At 43.5% G+C, this 16,240-nt stretch overlaps 1 protein-coding gene across 1 annotated transcript in view; it reads left to right on the top strand.

Moving 5' to 3' along the window:
* Positions 1-16,240, top strand: part of APOLTP (apolipoprotein lipid transfer particle homolog) — a 331,079-nt gene that overhangs the window by 307,188 nt on the left and 7,651 nt on the right. The window contains exons 68-73 of the mRNA XM_083153345.1: positions 1,347-1,531; positions 9,021-9,223; positions 11,543-11,705; positions 14,255-14,364; positions 15,098-15,220; positions 15,450-15,591. Of these exons, the coding sequence (XP_083009471.1) occupies positions 1,347-1,531; positions 9,021-9,223; positions 11,543-11,705; positions 14,255-14,364; positions 15,098-15,220; positions 15,450-15,591 (926 nt within the window). The remainder of the gene's footprint in view (positions 1-1,346; positions 1,532-9,020; positions 9,224-11,542; positions 11,706-14,254; positions 14,365-15,097; positions 15,221-15,449; positions 15,592-16,240) is intronic.

Below are 16,240 nucleotides of genomic sequence, written 5' to 3' on the forward strand. Positions count from 1 at the left end.
CCGGAATACTTCGCACAATGAACGGAACGGAACGGTACTAAATATGATACAGACAGATGTGTGTAGGGCTAACTAAGCTATGTGTGGCGTTCTAAACCTTTAACTATATTTCATTTAGTGTGAGTGTGTTATTATGAATTTATGTGTGATAGTATGGCTACTCTTCTGGTCCACTTTGTCACACATACTCGGGTATGGAAACTTTATTTGCGCAACTCTGCGAACCAAAATGGCGGCCATACTATCCTAAAATGGCGTGTGTGCAACTCGACTTCCACAGTACTTACTGTAACTTCCTAAATTATGTCCATTAAGACCAAAACGCTGAATAGCAGTGCCAATAGGGACTTTCTCCTGTGCAGGCAAATGTTATTACTTTATACAATACCCCGTGCAGGCAAGTGCCTGACTTACTTGCAGTTTGTGCCTATCAGGAGGGAAATACTGCAGTGCCATGGTCGGCAACAGGAGCTGGCAAAGCCACATGGGGAGTTACAACTTCTCACTGACTGGACGGAGAGGGAGCTGCTAGCACTGCCTGGACGGAGGAGGAGCTGCTAGCAATGCCTGGATGGAGGAGAAGCTGCTAGCACTGCCTGGATGGAGGGGGAGCTGCTAGCACTTCCTGGACAGAAGCTGCTGAGTGGGTAGCTCAGGCCCTGATACGCATAGCTGCCTACCCTCCTGCATTCTGCAGAAGACTCCCTGAAATAACAGCAATCTCCCTCTCTCCCTCATTAGTCTAGCAATCTCCCTCGTTTCACCAAGCCCACATTACACTGTTACATTTTTTGGGAAAAAAGGAATGAGAGAGATAAATTTACATTGAATTATCAGCACCATTTCCCAGCACTTTACCAAGTATTGTAGCTCTTACTGCTTTGGGGCTCATCTACATTTGCATATAAGTCATTTAAAAAGTTTAATATCAGATGTAGCAGTACACACCCAGGCTTCTAGGTGCCACGTTTACAATCTCTTTTCACAATCTCTCCATACAGTATATGGAACTAGACACACCCTTTGGGTGGGGCATGACACACCTCCTCAATGGGGCACTCTGCAAAATTCTACCAACTATAATCTTCCTGAAACTAGTTTTCAAAAGTAGGCAAGTATGTATTATCGCCCTGGCTCTCACTGTGTGATGCTGTGAATTGTGGCATTCTATAATGGGGGCCAATTTCCCTGTACTAGTCTCAAAATCTAACAAATATGTAAATGAATAGGGTTGATTCACTTATGTGATAAGAGCTGCAGGCATTCACTATTAATTGCCTTGAGATTTGTTTGACATTATTATATTTTTTATTTTAACAAATAACAATTTTTTTTGTCCTATATAGCAACTGCTCAGTGATGCTGAGTTTCCCTGTTCTGCCAATGGAACATCGCTTAACAGACCTTGTAAATGTCACACATTACATCATTGAGGAGAAGTTAATGAAGTCTCTGAGAGATCTATACAGTATCAATCTGGTAGCAGAGTACTACCGCTTCAAACACAGGATGATGGAAAGTCCTTTTGAGTGTAAGTGACATAATGGATACAGACTAGAATAGTTTCAAGTAAGATTGTTCTAGGGAAATAAATCTAGAACATTTTTTATGCTATTTATATTATAATAGTTCTCTGAAAACTAAAGTTTTAGTGGCCAATTCAATTAAACAGAAGGGCCTCTTGTATGACAACGTCCCATTGTAGAGTTGCGCACAGTGGTGTAACAATAAATTAAAATTTCTGAGCCCCTGTCCTGTCTTACACCTCCGCGATGGTCTGTGGCCGGGACACTGGCCTGCTGACGCATCTGCTGTGGCCGGGAGTCGTGACCCGCAAATTTACTAGCCTGCGTCCTGGCGGTCCTCCTGGCAGCGGTGTAGCTAGGTGCCATGGTGCCCAGAGCAAGGTCATATTTCGCGCCCCCCCCGGTAATTAATTGGGGGCGTGGCTAACATGTGTTGGCATGTTACATTTGAAATATAAGACGCTGTAACGGAATCTGCTGCGCTATATAAGACGCTGTAACGGAATCTGCTGCGCTATATAAGACACTAACGGAATCTGCTGAACTATATAAGACACTGTAACGGAATTTGCTGCGCTATATAAGACGCTATAACGGAATCTGCTGCACTATATAAGACACTGTAACGGAATCTGCTGCGCTATGTAAGACACTGTAACGGAATCTGCTGCGCTATATAAGACGCTGTAACGTAATCTGCTGCGCTTTATAAGAACCTGTAATGGAATGTGTTGCGCTATATAAGACCCTGTAACGTAATCTGCTGCGCTATATAAAACGCTGTAACGTAATCTGCTGCGCTATATAAGACGCTGTAACGGAATCTGCTGCTATATAAGACACTGTAACGGAATCGGCTGCTATATAAGACACTGTAACGGAATCTGCTGCGCTATATAAGACACTGTAAAGGAATCTGTTGCACTATATAAGATGCTGTAACGGAATCTGCTGCACTATATAAGACACTGTAACGGAATCTGCTGCACTATATAAGACGCTGTAACAGAATCTGCTGCGCTATATAAGACACTATAACGGAATCTGCTGCGCTATATAAGACACTGTAACGGAATCTGCTGCGCTATATAAGACACTGTAACGGAATCTGCTGCGCTATATAAGAACCTGTAACGGAATCTGCTGCGCTATATAAGACGCTGTAACGGAATCGGCTGCGTATATAAGAACCTGTAAGGGAATCTGCTGCGCTATATAAGACACTGTAACGGAAACTGCTGCGCTATATAAGACACAAATAAGAGAGATTCAACCCCCCCCCTCCCCCACAAATCCCCCAAACCCCATGATTATTCCCATAATTTTTTATCTTTAGTAAAAAAAACTAAAAACCACCTTGAGAAGAGCAGGGTGGCAGCATAAACCAGAGAGATCCCCCCCTCCCCGGACCCCACCAAACCCCCCAGACCCCATGATTATTCCCTTAATTCTTTATCTTTATTTAAAAAAAAAAAAAATGAACGAAAACATCTACCTTGAGGAGCACAGCACAGACATTGTCTGTAGAGGCAGGGGACTGGGAGGAGTCTTCCTTATTTCTGCTGCTCAGCGCTGCCCTTGAGCCAGCCCGAGCAGCAGCAGCTTGGTTAGGGAATGGACTGGAGCAGTGAGTCACGTCGCGGCGGCAGGCCGGGACCAGGTGAGCAGGGCAGACAGGGGCAGGCGCCGGGCAGGGCAGCTGCCGGCGCACGCTGCCCTGCGTGTGTGAAATTAATTATTGCAGGGCAGCAGGACTCCAACTCATTTGCGGAGGGGGGGCGGCGCCCTGCGCCCAAACTGCGCCCGGAGCGTGTGCTCCGGTGGCTCCGCCCTCCCTACGCCTCTGCCTCCTGGCTCGACCTCCTTATGAAAAATGTCCCTCACAAAATGTCCGCCCCCTAACAGCAGACCGTTTTTAAGGATACTAGAGGAGGCCGCCACAGGGTAGTAAATCTGCGGGTCCACTCCAGACTCCCGGCCACAGCAGATGCGGAGCCAGCATAACAATAGCCCCCACAGACCCCCGGTGCCGGGCGCCCACACAGCTAGCACCTCCCTGCCGTTTCGGGGTCTGTGTCGCTATTGTTATTTCACTGGTTGTGCATGTGTCTCCATGTGATGTTTATGGCAATGCAGTCAAGATACAGTGGAATGGTCGACCATAAGATGGTCGACAGTCATCACTGTTGGGTCGACATGAGTCTAGGTCGACAAGGGACTAGGTCGACATGGATTAGGTCAACGGTCAAAAGGACGACATGGACATTTTTTGACTGTTTTTTGAGCCAACATGTGCTGACAGGCGGTATTTCATGCCCTTTATCCACTAGGGCAGTGGTTCCCAACCTGGGGTACTAGTACCCAAGGGGGTACTCTGCAGTTGGGGGTACTTGAAAATAACATTGGTAATGGTGGAAGAAGGAAAAGTCTTTTGATGGTGGCAGAAGACTCCCATTGCCATGGAGACGAACCACGTTGTGTCACTTTTGGTTCTGTCTGCAGCGTCATTAGTGTCTCCTTGTGCTTTTGCCTGACCAGCAATCCACTAGGAGCTACCTACGCTGCCCTCAAACATCAGCAATCATCTGCCCCATGTCATGCACTAGGGCATGGTGGGAGAATAAAATAGTGTGCTGAGCGCAGCGAAGCACCTTGCCCGAAGCATTGCGAGCGAAGCGGTACACTTAAAAATGTGTCCATGTCGACTGTCAAAATTCGGGCAAAAAAAACAGTCAAAAAACCCATGTCGACCTTTTGACTGTCGACCTAACCCATGTCGACCTAACGCTTGTATCAACCTAGACCCATGTCGACCTAGTCCCATGTCGACCTAGACCCCTGTGGACCTTGACCCATGTCCACCAAACAATCCCAACCCATGCAGTCTTTTCCAACAGTAACTTTTGTTATGCTCATACAGTCGCAATTAGAGACAAGATGGATAACATTGTATGCAACTGTATGTATATAACAAATAATGTTACACTGTTTAGATAGAAAACACTGTGACAGGACATTTTTTTGCAGATAAAATTGCACTAACATTGTGTGTGGGAGCTAACTCTGCTCTCATCACTTCCTGGCCTGCAACTCTTATACTATATACAACACATTCCAGTTGGTCTAAAAATCACATCCGCTTTGCATATTGAGCGTAAAAGGCACACACTATCAAATAGGCCCATTTGCGGAAAAAGTTGGACATTCAAGCATCCGAATTGGAGGGACTTTTTTTTTGAGAGCCGCAAAAATCGTCTCTCATTAAATCCAAGCTTACCACTTTTTCCACTCTACTTTTGGAACTAGCACCAGCTGAAATAGTCTGGGGATGGTTAGGTTTAGGAGGGGGGACCCGGTACAGTTTTTTTTCCTTAAATTTAATTTTTTTTACTTTTACATGCACAAGCATCACACGGGTCTGCCTGATACATGTCATATTCGACAGAGTTTGGCTGCCTGCAAACCCAGCAGCCAAACACAAATCACTTTACAATCAGAAAATATGAATCCAGAGAACATGGCAGCTTAGCAAATAAACTGCTTCATTTCACACAAACACACCCAATCACGTTCCTAACCAGCCGAGTTGTAACACAGCAGCTTAATAAGCTATCATGACATATATGTGATCTATAAAGCTATTTCGGTAAAAATGATGATATGTTTTGTATTTATAAGCAATGAGTAACAATTTGTAGCGTCAAATAAATCAACACCTCAGCTGTAAAAATAATTATCTATTCGTAGCATGCTGTTGCGTCAAAGTTGTATGCAGGGCTGCCACCAGGAATTTTGGGGCCCTGGACTGATTTCCAGTCTGCCCCCCTCCGTTAAATTACCACCCGACTCAGCAGGTCCCAAAGCACAGCCTGGCTTCTTCAATGCAGGACGCCGGCGGCCAATTAAAATGCAGTACCGGCGGGTGGGTCAGAGCTCGTGTACCGGCAGCCACTCTCATTACCTAAGAGGTAAACAAGCTCTGATTGGCTCAAAAGTTGGAGTTGCAGCATTTTAATTGGCCGCCGGCTTCCTGCATTGAAGAAGCCAGGCTGTGCTTCAAGACCTGCTGAGGACCAAGCGCAAAGCAGGCAACACACAGCTGAGGGTTGCTGTGAGAAAAATGAGCTGCCCGGGCCCTTCCAGAAGCCGGGGCCTGGGACAGCTGTACCCACAGCACCCCTCTGTTGGCGGCCCTGGTTGTATGGCACATATTTTAATGCTATGTATAAGGAGATGTGGATGGGCAGTTTAGCTCTCATTGACCACTCTGACTATGCAGCACTCAACTTCACCCTAGCGCTGCCAGTACAGAACAAAATTATGTTTCTCAGGCTGAGAGCCAAACCAGCACATCTGTGGCCAGATTAGTCACATACATGGGTGGATCCAATCAGAACAGGATTCTACGGCACCGTTTGGGTAAACATACAGGCAGATTTATATCTTCTCCAGGCTTAATACATCTGCCCAGTGGTTCTTTGTAAGGACTTCTTATATTCCAAGCATGCTCAAATTGCTCTTCTATCTTAAACCCCATACACACCATGGACGTTATTCTGGTTGACTCGCAAGGCTGCAAACTCCTTGTGAGTCCCCCAGACATGCTGCAATACCCTGCACTGCTGTGAATGGATGTTTAGCATAAACATCCATTGGCAGCCTTGGGTGCGGAAGAGAAATCATTCGATGGTCGCTCCCAGATCTCTGACACCTCTGTGGTGTCTCAGATCTGCGGGAACCCTGTGTGGGAAGCGAGTGGGCAGCTGACATCTGCTGACATCAGCTGCCCACCCCCACGTCATCGGGGAATTACCATAAGAACGCCAAGTGGTTTCATGGGCCCAAAAAAAGAAAAAAATGACAGAGCGCAAATCTACTTTAAAAACTCTCCTGATTCTGCTGCTGTCCTTAACAAGGGGATACTCCACACCTTCAATTGTACCAAAAAGCAAATAGAAATTAAAGACAGCGCTGATTCAAGTCATCAAATTTAAAAATGTTTTAATAGTAACAATACATTTACACAGATCACACAAATCACCGGCCGGTAATACACAATAAATACAATCATCTAATATCAATCTCTCTCTGTAGCTGTCACTTTGGGGATTATTCTAGTTCAATCTTTCTGACAAAATCCTTCTTAGATGGATAAAACCATGTGCACTGCAGGTGGGGTAGATGTTACTTGTGCAGAGAGAGTTAGATTTGGGTGGAGTTTTACTTCAAAGTGAGATCTATATTGCAGTGTAAAAATAAAGCAGCCAGTATTTACCCTGCACAGAAACAAAATAACTCGCCCAAATCTAACTCTCTCTGCACATGTTACATCTGCCCCACCTGCAGTGCACATGGTTTTGTCCATCTAAGAAGTATTTTGTCAGAAAGAATGAACTAGAATAAGGCCCTATAAGAGGTATTGCACAAGCAAACTAGTTAGTATAGCGTGGCAGGGAAAGCAGTTGTTGTAAGTGCTTCCTATATTATAATTTGGTTAGTCCAGATATTTGCAGCTGCTAAGAATCCATTGATGGTGTGCAAAAAGCAATTTAGCAATAAACTATCAGTCCAGTAGCGCACGCAGGGGGGGTTTCTGAGTACCCAGAAACCCCCCCAGGAGTTTAAGGGCCCCAGGCTGAAAGCAGAGGGTCCCCTCTTTCCATGGGTACAAGAATTTTTAAAATCGTCCCTTGGGAACCGGAGATATCTGACTTCAAAGCAGCGGTCCCCATCCAAGCCTGTCAATTGCTCTTCCCAGTCAGATATTTCAGGTTCTGTCTGACTTAAAGTTTTTCTGAGAATATATTCCAAAAGCTGGGACTCTCCCCCTTTGATGGACACTAGTAGCTTGTCTCTACTGTGCCCAGAACCAGAGATATCAGCCTTCCAGCAACTGGTTACTGCTCCAGCTCCACACACCTGGTATGTAGTTTTATATACTCGTTGGCAGATTGCTCTGCCTCCTGAACTCTGATCCCCTAGTCCCCAATACCATTTGGTAGGTGGGATTCTCTGGTTTTTAATTCCATTAAAATCTTAGAAATCTATTTCTGAGAACTGCAGATATCTGCAGTCAAGCAAGCTGTCCTCCCACCAGAAAATTATGAATAATAAGCCCACTCCACTATACACCCCTCCTCTGCATTTTAAACATCTTCTAGCACCCTGGAAGTTATGTATCAGGACCCCTTTAATCAGCCCAATGCCCCCTTCTCCCACCATCTGTGCAGTAAAGGGGTAATTGCAGGCCCTACATGCTGAGCGGTTGATATAATACCCCTGCCACCCGGGGGACATCAAAACTTCCCCCACCCCTACCGCTGGAGGATCGGTAGGTGCCCCAATACATTGCTATGCTCAGGGCTCTACTCTGCTGTTGACGCCCCTGTATGTATGTATGTATGTATATATATATATATATATATATATATATATATATATATATATTATGTTTATTATTTAAATACATTTGGTCTATCTATAATACTTTAACTGACCCGGCATATACTGGGTCACCTAAGTGTCCATCTCCGTGCTTTGCTCCGCCCCTCTGGAAACCCCCTTCTGAAAATCCTGCGTTTGCCACTGCAGTCAGCTATCTCACAGCTTTGTTTGTTAGAGATTCAGTTGTTAATAGCATGAATGCTTTCAGAGTTATGCAAAGTACCGTTCAGTCAGTGGGTAAACACAAGGATTAGTGTCTGAGCTCATGAGAGCTCTAACTTGCCAATCTCCCGGCTGGGACATTGAGCGGGGCGGCAGTGGGGTCGGCACTTGTGTAGGTAATCCTTTAACGCGTTTCTCCGCCTCCAAGTTGGGGGCTTCCTCAGAAAGGTGTGTGTGGTTTCAGGGTCCCGCCGCCCCATGCACAGTTTTGTAAAATCGGTCCCCCGATGGGACACCAATTAATCCAGAATAACCCTCTAGGTGATATGCTCTGTGAGCGATATAGTTAATGTTATGTGGAGCTCCCAGTCAAACGCTTTAACTTGCAGTTATTGGCAATATAGTCAACATTGACCCGCATGTACAGTGACAGTAGATATAGTTAACGACCCTCGGAAGCATGCCTCGTTAACAATATTGAGCTACACACTGGCCAATTTGAATGATATATGGTTAACAATATTGTTATCATTCATATTGTTAACGATATACCTGTATTGTCTTTTGTGTATTTAGGCTTTAGCCTCTATCACGTGTGATGGGAGGCTATTTCACCTATTGGCCAATCCATTTGGCAATTGTACGACCTGCCTATACAACTACAATTGGATCTGAATGGAGCAGAACTGGTGTAGCACCCTGATTATTGAAAACCACATGAGCACTTGTTTCGCCTTCACCCAAATGCCTGGATATTTCTATTAGCACTACGATTATATGTTACACTTTAAAAAGTAAAGTGCGTCCAAATTGGTGACTGTGACTAATAATGTTGTCCCCACATTATAGTATACCTGAATGATATTTTGTATACCTGTTTATCTCTAGATCACGCTGTCTTGATTGGAAACAAGCACATTATAACCTTTGATGGGAACATCATTGACTTGACTTCAAAATGTAGCCTCCTGCTGGCTAAAGATTTTGTTCACAATACATTTACCATGGTACTGAATCAGGGCACTGGCGGGCAGAGATCCCTTCATGTAGAAATGAACCAGGTCGCTATTGACATTTATCCTGGGCTAAAGGTGAGGCTGCACCTCTGCTATTGTCTGTATTTTTTCTATTGCACTATTAGTGTGGCATCATATTATGTGTACATATAATGCAACCTTTTCTCTTGTCTAGGTGGTAAATACATCCGGTATAATAAGATACATTAAACTATGAAGGGCTATGTTTACCTAGCATAATTACCTGTTTTGTATTTTTGCACAACCCCAGCAGCAGCAGCTTACCGTTCTCAGCACCCAGCACAGAGATGAGGGCCTTGATGCAGGGAGCTAACCGTGACCAAAATCCCAGCTGGTTCAGGCCTGTCATAGCGATCTTTAGAAAAGAGCTGCTAATTGTCCAGTGAACTACCATCTTGGTTAGCAGGAACAAGGCCAGATTAAGGGCCACATGTGCATGAACATTTTATGGCCCTATACTGAGAAGGGAAGGAGGTGTGGCCAGGGCTATGTTGGTGTGGCTAGTGCCAGGTGGGTGCATACACCTTTGCACTATGAGCCCCAGTGTCTCCCTAAAAATATAATAGTATAAAAATTAAATAATTTCAGTCTGGCTAGTACGCACCAGAAGGGGTGCTGATTCATATGACACTTGTATATTACATCTTTTTTTACTAAGGGTGCATGACCACACCTTCCATGATAAGGCCACACCCCCTAAAAAGTACCCAGGCCCAGCCAGACACTCTACTGCAATGGGCAGGAGTCACATATCAGAATATTCGTGCATCGTAGTCACGTTGTGTTTTGACTCTGACACATTTTTGGTTAAAAAAAAGATGTAAAGATTCTCATGTGACCAGGCTTGCCCAGAGGGTGTGTTTGGCTGGACTGAAGCAAAGATGTATGAGGACACACTGTATGTAGCTATTTTGCTTACTGAGGTAATAGAAATAATCTTTTAATACTTAAGACTTTAGACTCACTATTAATGATACAAATGCCTATTTCTATGTGTTATATATTTTATATATTTAGTTATATTTATATATAGTTAATTTGGCCTTATATTATATTGCAAAACATTCACAGTTGTTAGCAATCATGAGAACTGGAAATATGACACATTACTCTAAAGGAGCCCATACACGCTGCGATGCGGGCTGTGCGATGCGTGCTTTGAGGTGCACGCTCCCGCGGCACCTCATCGCACAGTACAAAATGTATGTGCTTGCACAATCCTTTTGTACTTAGTTTTCATCGCATTGCATGCACAACGCATGCACAAGGCATGCAATGCGATGTGATGCGTGCTAGTTAATCACGGAACAAACGCCCGTATTGGGACGTGTATGGGCGGCATAATCTTGATTGGGACCTACTGTTTTCATCAGGGATGGAAACATAAGCTGTTAGCAGCAATACCCACAGTCAGGGACAAGGTTACTGCTCCTCCATAAGGCTTGCTGAGAACCTAACTTATGTCAGAACGGACAACTGAAGAGGCTCTGCTGTAATTAATTGCAGGAAGAAGCATAGGCTGGACCCAATAACCTAAGCTCCTTCTTACAGAAACACCATTGGCAGAACAGCAGGAAATGAGTCAGCAGTCACTGCTGCTAAGACACAGATAGCAATAGATGTCACTATGTTTCTTCCTGAGGCTAATTATTGTGTGTTCCTAGAGTTAAACAAGGTCCAGAGGAAGAGACAAGGAAGAAGAAAGCAGTTGATTTTTTTGCCCATTGTCCAACAGGAAAATTAGAAGAAGGCACAGTGGTCATTGTAATATAAATTGCTGCTCCGTTTAATGACAGGAACCATCTCTCTCTCTACCTTTGAAGCTTATATTGCCTCAATTTGAGACAGGCTGGTTGCTGGAAGTGGGCATGACCACAAACTGGGATGTGGCGGAGTAGATGAGGGTATAGCGCAGTGGTTCCCAAACTGTGTACTGTGCCACCCTGTGTGCCTTGAAGAATTGCACGGGTTCCCTGGATTGGTGGTCCATGACCAATTCAAATTATTTATGACCAATGTATTATGCAAATTGTGGACAAACATAAGGGAGTCCTGTCACTCACCGCATAACTGAACCCAAGGCTGAGATATAAACACAGCTTACTTAATTTAATAATAAAAATATATATATATTTTTTTTTTTTTCAGATCTTATCAATAAGAAACTTTTGCCTTAGGGGTACCGTGAAAAAAATTCTAAAACTCAGGAGCCCTGTTTCAAACAAGTTTGGGAACCACTGGTGTAGCAGATTGTGGGGTGTCCCAATTCTGTACTTTAAACATTGAAGATTATTATGTTATCATAATACTAGAAAATCTCTGCACTCCAATTGGTGTATAATATACCTTGTTCATTTCATCAATTCTCCTTAGATAGAAGAGAACTGTCAGAGCCTTGATCTTCCCACCTTCAAGAAAGGAATATCAATTAAAAAAAATTCAAACAAAATAGAGGTGTCCAATCAAAAGGGAGCAACTGTAATATGTGATGTTCACCATGATGTCTGCAGCCTTACTCTGGATGGATGGCACCACGGTATGATTCCATGATACCATCTAGGATTTGTAGTGTAATGACAGCTTGGTAGCTCTTCAACACTATTCTTATTTTTTTAACTGCAAACTTATCCTTGTTCTTAAATGGTTTTCCAAAATATCATACCCCTTTTTAAACTAAGAGTGCAAACAAATGTTAGGTTATTTTAGCCTCTAAAATTAATGAATTAACTTCAGTGTGAACAGGGGATGGAATTAGTCAAACAGTAGCGGTTTCCCTTCAAATTTATTTTATTATTTATTTTTATATTAAAGCTGTGATTTTCCAATATCTCATAAGAAAACACTAATGTGCTTGGTGATCGATTGGTTTTGTCAACCAATCAGCCTCTAACTTCCTTGTTTCAGCCAAATTAGTTAGTAATATGAACAAATTAGTAACATGAATGAGATGATAAAATTAAAAAACAACCTTTTACAGTATGTGTGGAGCTTTTTATATTGATTTCAGTCATTACCAACATGTGCGCTACATGTACTCCCCTTATTCAAATTTTCATTAGCCTACAAAAGCCATTTTAAAGTGAAATTGAAAAATATACTCCCCAAAATTCATTCCCACTTTAATACATCTAAATGAATATAAAATGAACGCAAAATGATATATTATCTAATTACTCTATTGTAATCTAAGTGGGCAAAAACTAGTGAATGACAGGTATTTCCAGCATTTCCCTTGACCTTAAGCAGTCATGAGTGCATGGCTAGAAGTGAATGGCAGTGTCTAGGCAGCCAATTACAAGCCATTTTGGAAACCTCCTTATTGCAGGTGGAATCAAAAGAACTCCTTGCTTTGTACAGTTAGCGGTGAGCACCATTAGTGAGAGAACACATTTCTTTGAATGGGGATTTCAACAAGATAGTTAAAATTATGTTAAGAAGTTATGATACCCATTGTCTTAGCAACATAATGCTTTAGTTCGGTGGTTCTCAAACTCGGTCCTCAGGACCCCATACAGTTCACATTTTCCAGCTCACCTTGCAGGTGCACTCATTACTGAATGACACATTTTAAAAGATCCCAATTATTTCACTTTATTCTGTGAGGAGACCTGCAAAACATGCACTGTGTGGGGTCCTGAGAACCGACTTTGAGATTCTGTACTTTAGTTAATTCGTTTTTTAAACTTTTTTTTTACTTTGGTATGAAGCATACTTTATGTATTGTATACATTTTTTACTTTGTCTGATTATTAATTATTTCTGGATGGATGTACTATGTGAGGAAAAGTTTGTTTTTTTATTGCAGTAATTATAGGTTAGTCTAATATCCCTTTTACACCAGAGGTTGGACTCGGGATATTGCCGCTCCAGTCTGGGGCGGAGCACGGTGTAAAAGGGCTGAAAAAAAACAATGTGGGTACTGTTCCCTGGGAATCTAACCTGGGAAATGTTCAGGGTCGGACACGGGGCTTATCCGTGTAAATGGTCATTATCCGGGTTATTTGGCGGGGAGCAATGACGGGGTTGTCATGGGGAGCAATGATGGGGATATGGGTCCCATCTATAGCACTTGCACACTGCGGGTAACCAAGCCTTGGATGGTGTCATCAAGGCGCTCTCCTTCCGGCAAACCGCTGGTACAGGGTATCCACAAAGGCCTGTGTCACCTGGTAAATGATGCTGCAGACCGTGCCAATCCCGACTCCAAATAAACAGGAGAGTGTGCAGTACTCTCCAGGGGTAGCATACCACCAAAGGGCAATGGCTAATCTCTGCATTGGTGTGATGGGCTGACGGTAGTGGGTGGTCTGCATCGTCAGGACTGGTCCAAATAGATCCAATATATAATAAAAGGTAGCATGTGACATCCTGAAGTGGGCCATCCACTGCTCCTCCTGAAAAGATTCCACGGTCTGCATGAAAGCATCTCCTTGGTACCGGTCTCTGATCCAGATCCTGCGATCCCGCATGGTCGTCAGCCTCAAACCCAACCCTGCAATGCTGGGAGCAGGCCCCACCCCCTCCCTTTTCCCTTTCTTGTGACCTCATCTCAAACAGCCCAAAATTGCCATTTTTAATGACAGCAGCAAGGAAAGGCAGGGCTGATCCGTTTTCAGTGTATTACCTGTGAATAATCCGGATTGAAGTGCAATGTAAATGGGGTCTGAGGCAGGGCATGGCCCTGGCAATTTCCCGAGTTCAATTTTCCGGGTCCTACCCGGCATTCTGGTGTAAAAGTGGTATAAGTACTGCCAACATTATCTGCTATAGTTTCACAAATCAGACTAACTTGCTTAATTCTCCATGTAGCCTCAATCCAATACGGTAATGCAGTAATCCCAACACCTCATAAAACCATTGTGATATACCCATTAATTTTGTTTGTCGAATCCAAAAAAAAATCACCTCTGTGCTATCTAAAATGTTATTAGTCAAACATTGGTATTACTGGATCTGTCTAAACAGGATAAAAATAAGTACTGTATATAAAAGTTCCTTTCTTTCCACAGCCATTTATTCCATTTACTGAGAAAATGGCTATTGTATGTAACTGTTTGACCTGCAGTATTCTACGTGTAATTGTAGGAGTGACTGCTGGGCTTTTTGGCACCAATGACAACGAAGCCAGAAATGACCTTCTACTTCCAGACCACACTTGTGCCAACAGTACACATGATTTCTCACTGAAATGGCAGGTAATTGTTTTTACACTGTGTGTGCCTTGTATGGCGCTACTTTCTATAATCGGGGGGGAGGGATCAGCGCAAGCCGTTTGACTTGAGTATTTCAAACTATAAATGCTATAAGTTATCTAATTATCTACTGTTTCTCATTCGTTAAATAAGACGCATACCGGGACGTATGACTGGATTCAATATTGACCGTCTTTAGCTACTATTTCATGTTTCAGCATATAAATGTTCACTGTTTTTAGAAGGGTTTTACATATAAATATTTTAGAATCAATTATGACAGCCATCTGAATCAAAAACCCTAAGTAAGCAGCCCATCGCTTTACTACTGGGTCACTAGTGAGGCACAAGGCACATGATAGTGCACAAAGTGTCACATGTCTCAATGATGTCACTAGTCACTATGGCCATGAAAATCTGTTCAACTATTTTTATTTTTTTAAACTACAGTATATTAACTTTGGCTAATGGAATTTGATAGTAGACAAGTTACTCGGAGTCCAACTCTTATCTGTACTTTGTACAGTGATCTCATTATAATGTAGTTAAAAAGTTTACAGATTGAAATAACAGTTGTGCCTTATCAACTTGAAATGTCAATGGGGGAGAATGTTATTGGTCTCTCTCTCTCTCTCTCTCTCTCTCTCTCTCTGTATATATATATATATATATATATATATATATATATATATACTGTATACACATATATACTGTATACTGGTTCACCTCTCTCCAGGTTGACAGCCCATGCAGTGCTGGAAGAAAGAAGATGAAGGCTTGTCCTATGTCACCGCATCAAAAGTTATGTAAAGCTCTTTTCCAGGGGGCTCATTCTGTACTGCGCAACTGCTTCAAAGTTGTAAGTTCATATAACTATTATTATAACAGAACTCCATATACAATGAAAGCCATATGTGCTTATACTATACTCTCTTATTGCCACTCGCAGTTGGGGGCTTTAATGCCCATTGGAATCCGGTTTGTGAAAAATGTAATTCTGTAAACAGCTAGGTTGGAACCAGCATGTGATGATGACATACCTGACACATACCGATAAATCTGATAAAGCTGCATATTTCTGCCCCCAGGTTCTCCCTGCACCCTTTTATCACATGTGTGTGGAAGATATCTGTGAGGCAAACGATATCAAACCCGTCTGTAACTTGGCAGCTGCATATGTCCATCTATGCAATAGAAACCTTGTGCCCATAGAAATCCCTTCCCAATGTGGTAAGTTATCAACATGAACATATGAAGAACAACCATAATTAGGCCACTTGCAGTAGATTTTGGATATATTACCCCCTTGGGTGGTATGCCCAGAAATGTTCCGGGCTCAGCTGCGCTGCCGCATCGGGATGTCCCGGAAAATTTCCGGGCATAAAACCCGAGGGGATGTTCGGGGAGGCTCAGGGGGACAAGGGAGCGCTCAGGAGTTCAGGCGCCCGAGTCCTCCTGAGCTGCCGCGAACATCCCTGAGCCTGCTGCCTGAGGTCACTGCTGTGACTGGCGGCTGGGGCAACGGCAGCAGGGGAGCTCAGCCTCTGGCGTACACCGTACGCCGGAGTGAAGGTTAGGGGGGCTGGGGGGGCTCCTACGATCTGTGATGGGTTTTGCTTGGGCAGGACGAAGCTGCCCTGGTAGGATTGCCCTGTACCAGCAAAACCCACCACTCAAGGGGTTAATACTGATAAAGGACACCATGAACCTATGCAGAGCCAGATTAAGGTCTAAATGGGCCTGGAGCTGAAAATGATCAAGGGCCTATTATGCGCAATAATAGGGGTTGTGGCCAGCACCTAATCATGTGGGTGGCGTGACCAGTGTTCTGTTTGGGTGGTCTACTCATGGGTGTGTCTCTATTTGTGTAAATACTTTC

This window comes from Crinia signifera, chromosome 7 (genome assembly GCF_055691185.1).
Source record: "Crinia signifera chromosome 7, ASM5569118v1, whole genome shotgun sequence".
Taxonomy (NCBI): domain Eukaryota; kingdom Metazoa; phylum Chordata; class Amphibia; order Anura; family Myobatrachidae; genus Crinia; species Crinia signifera.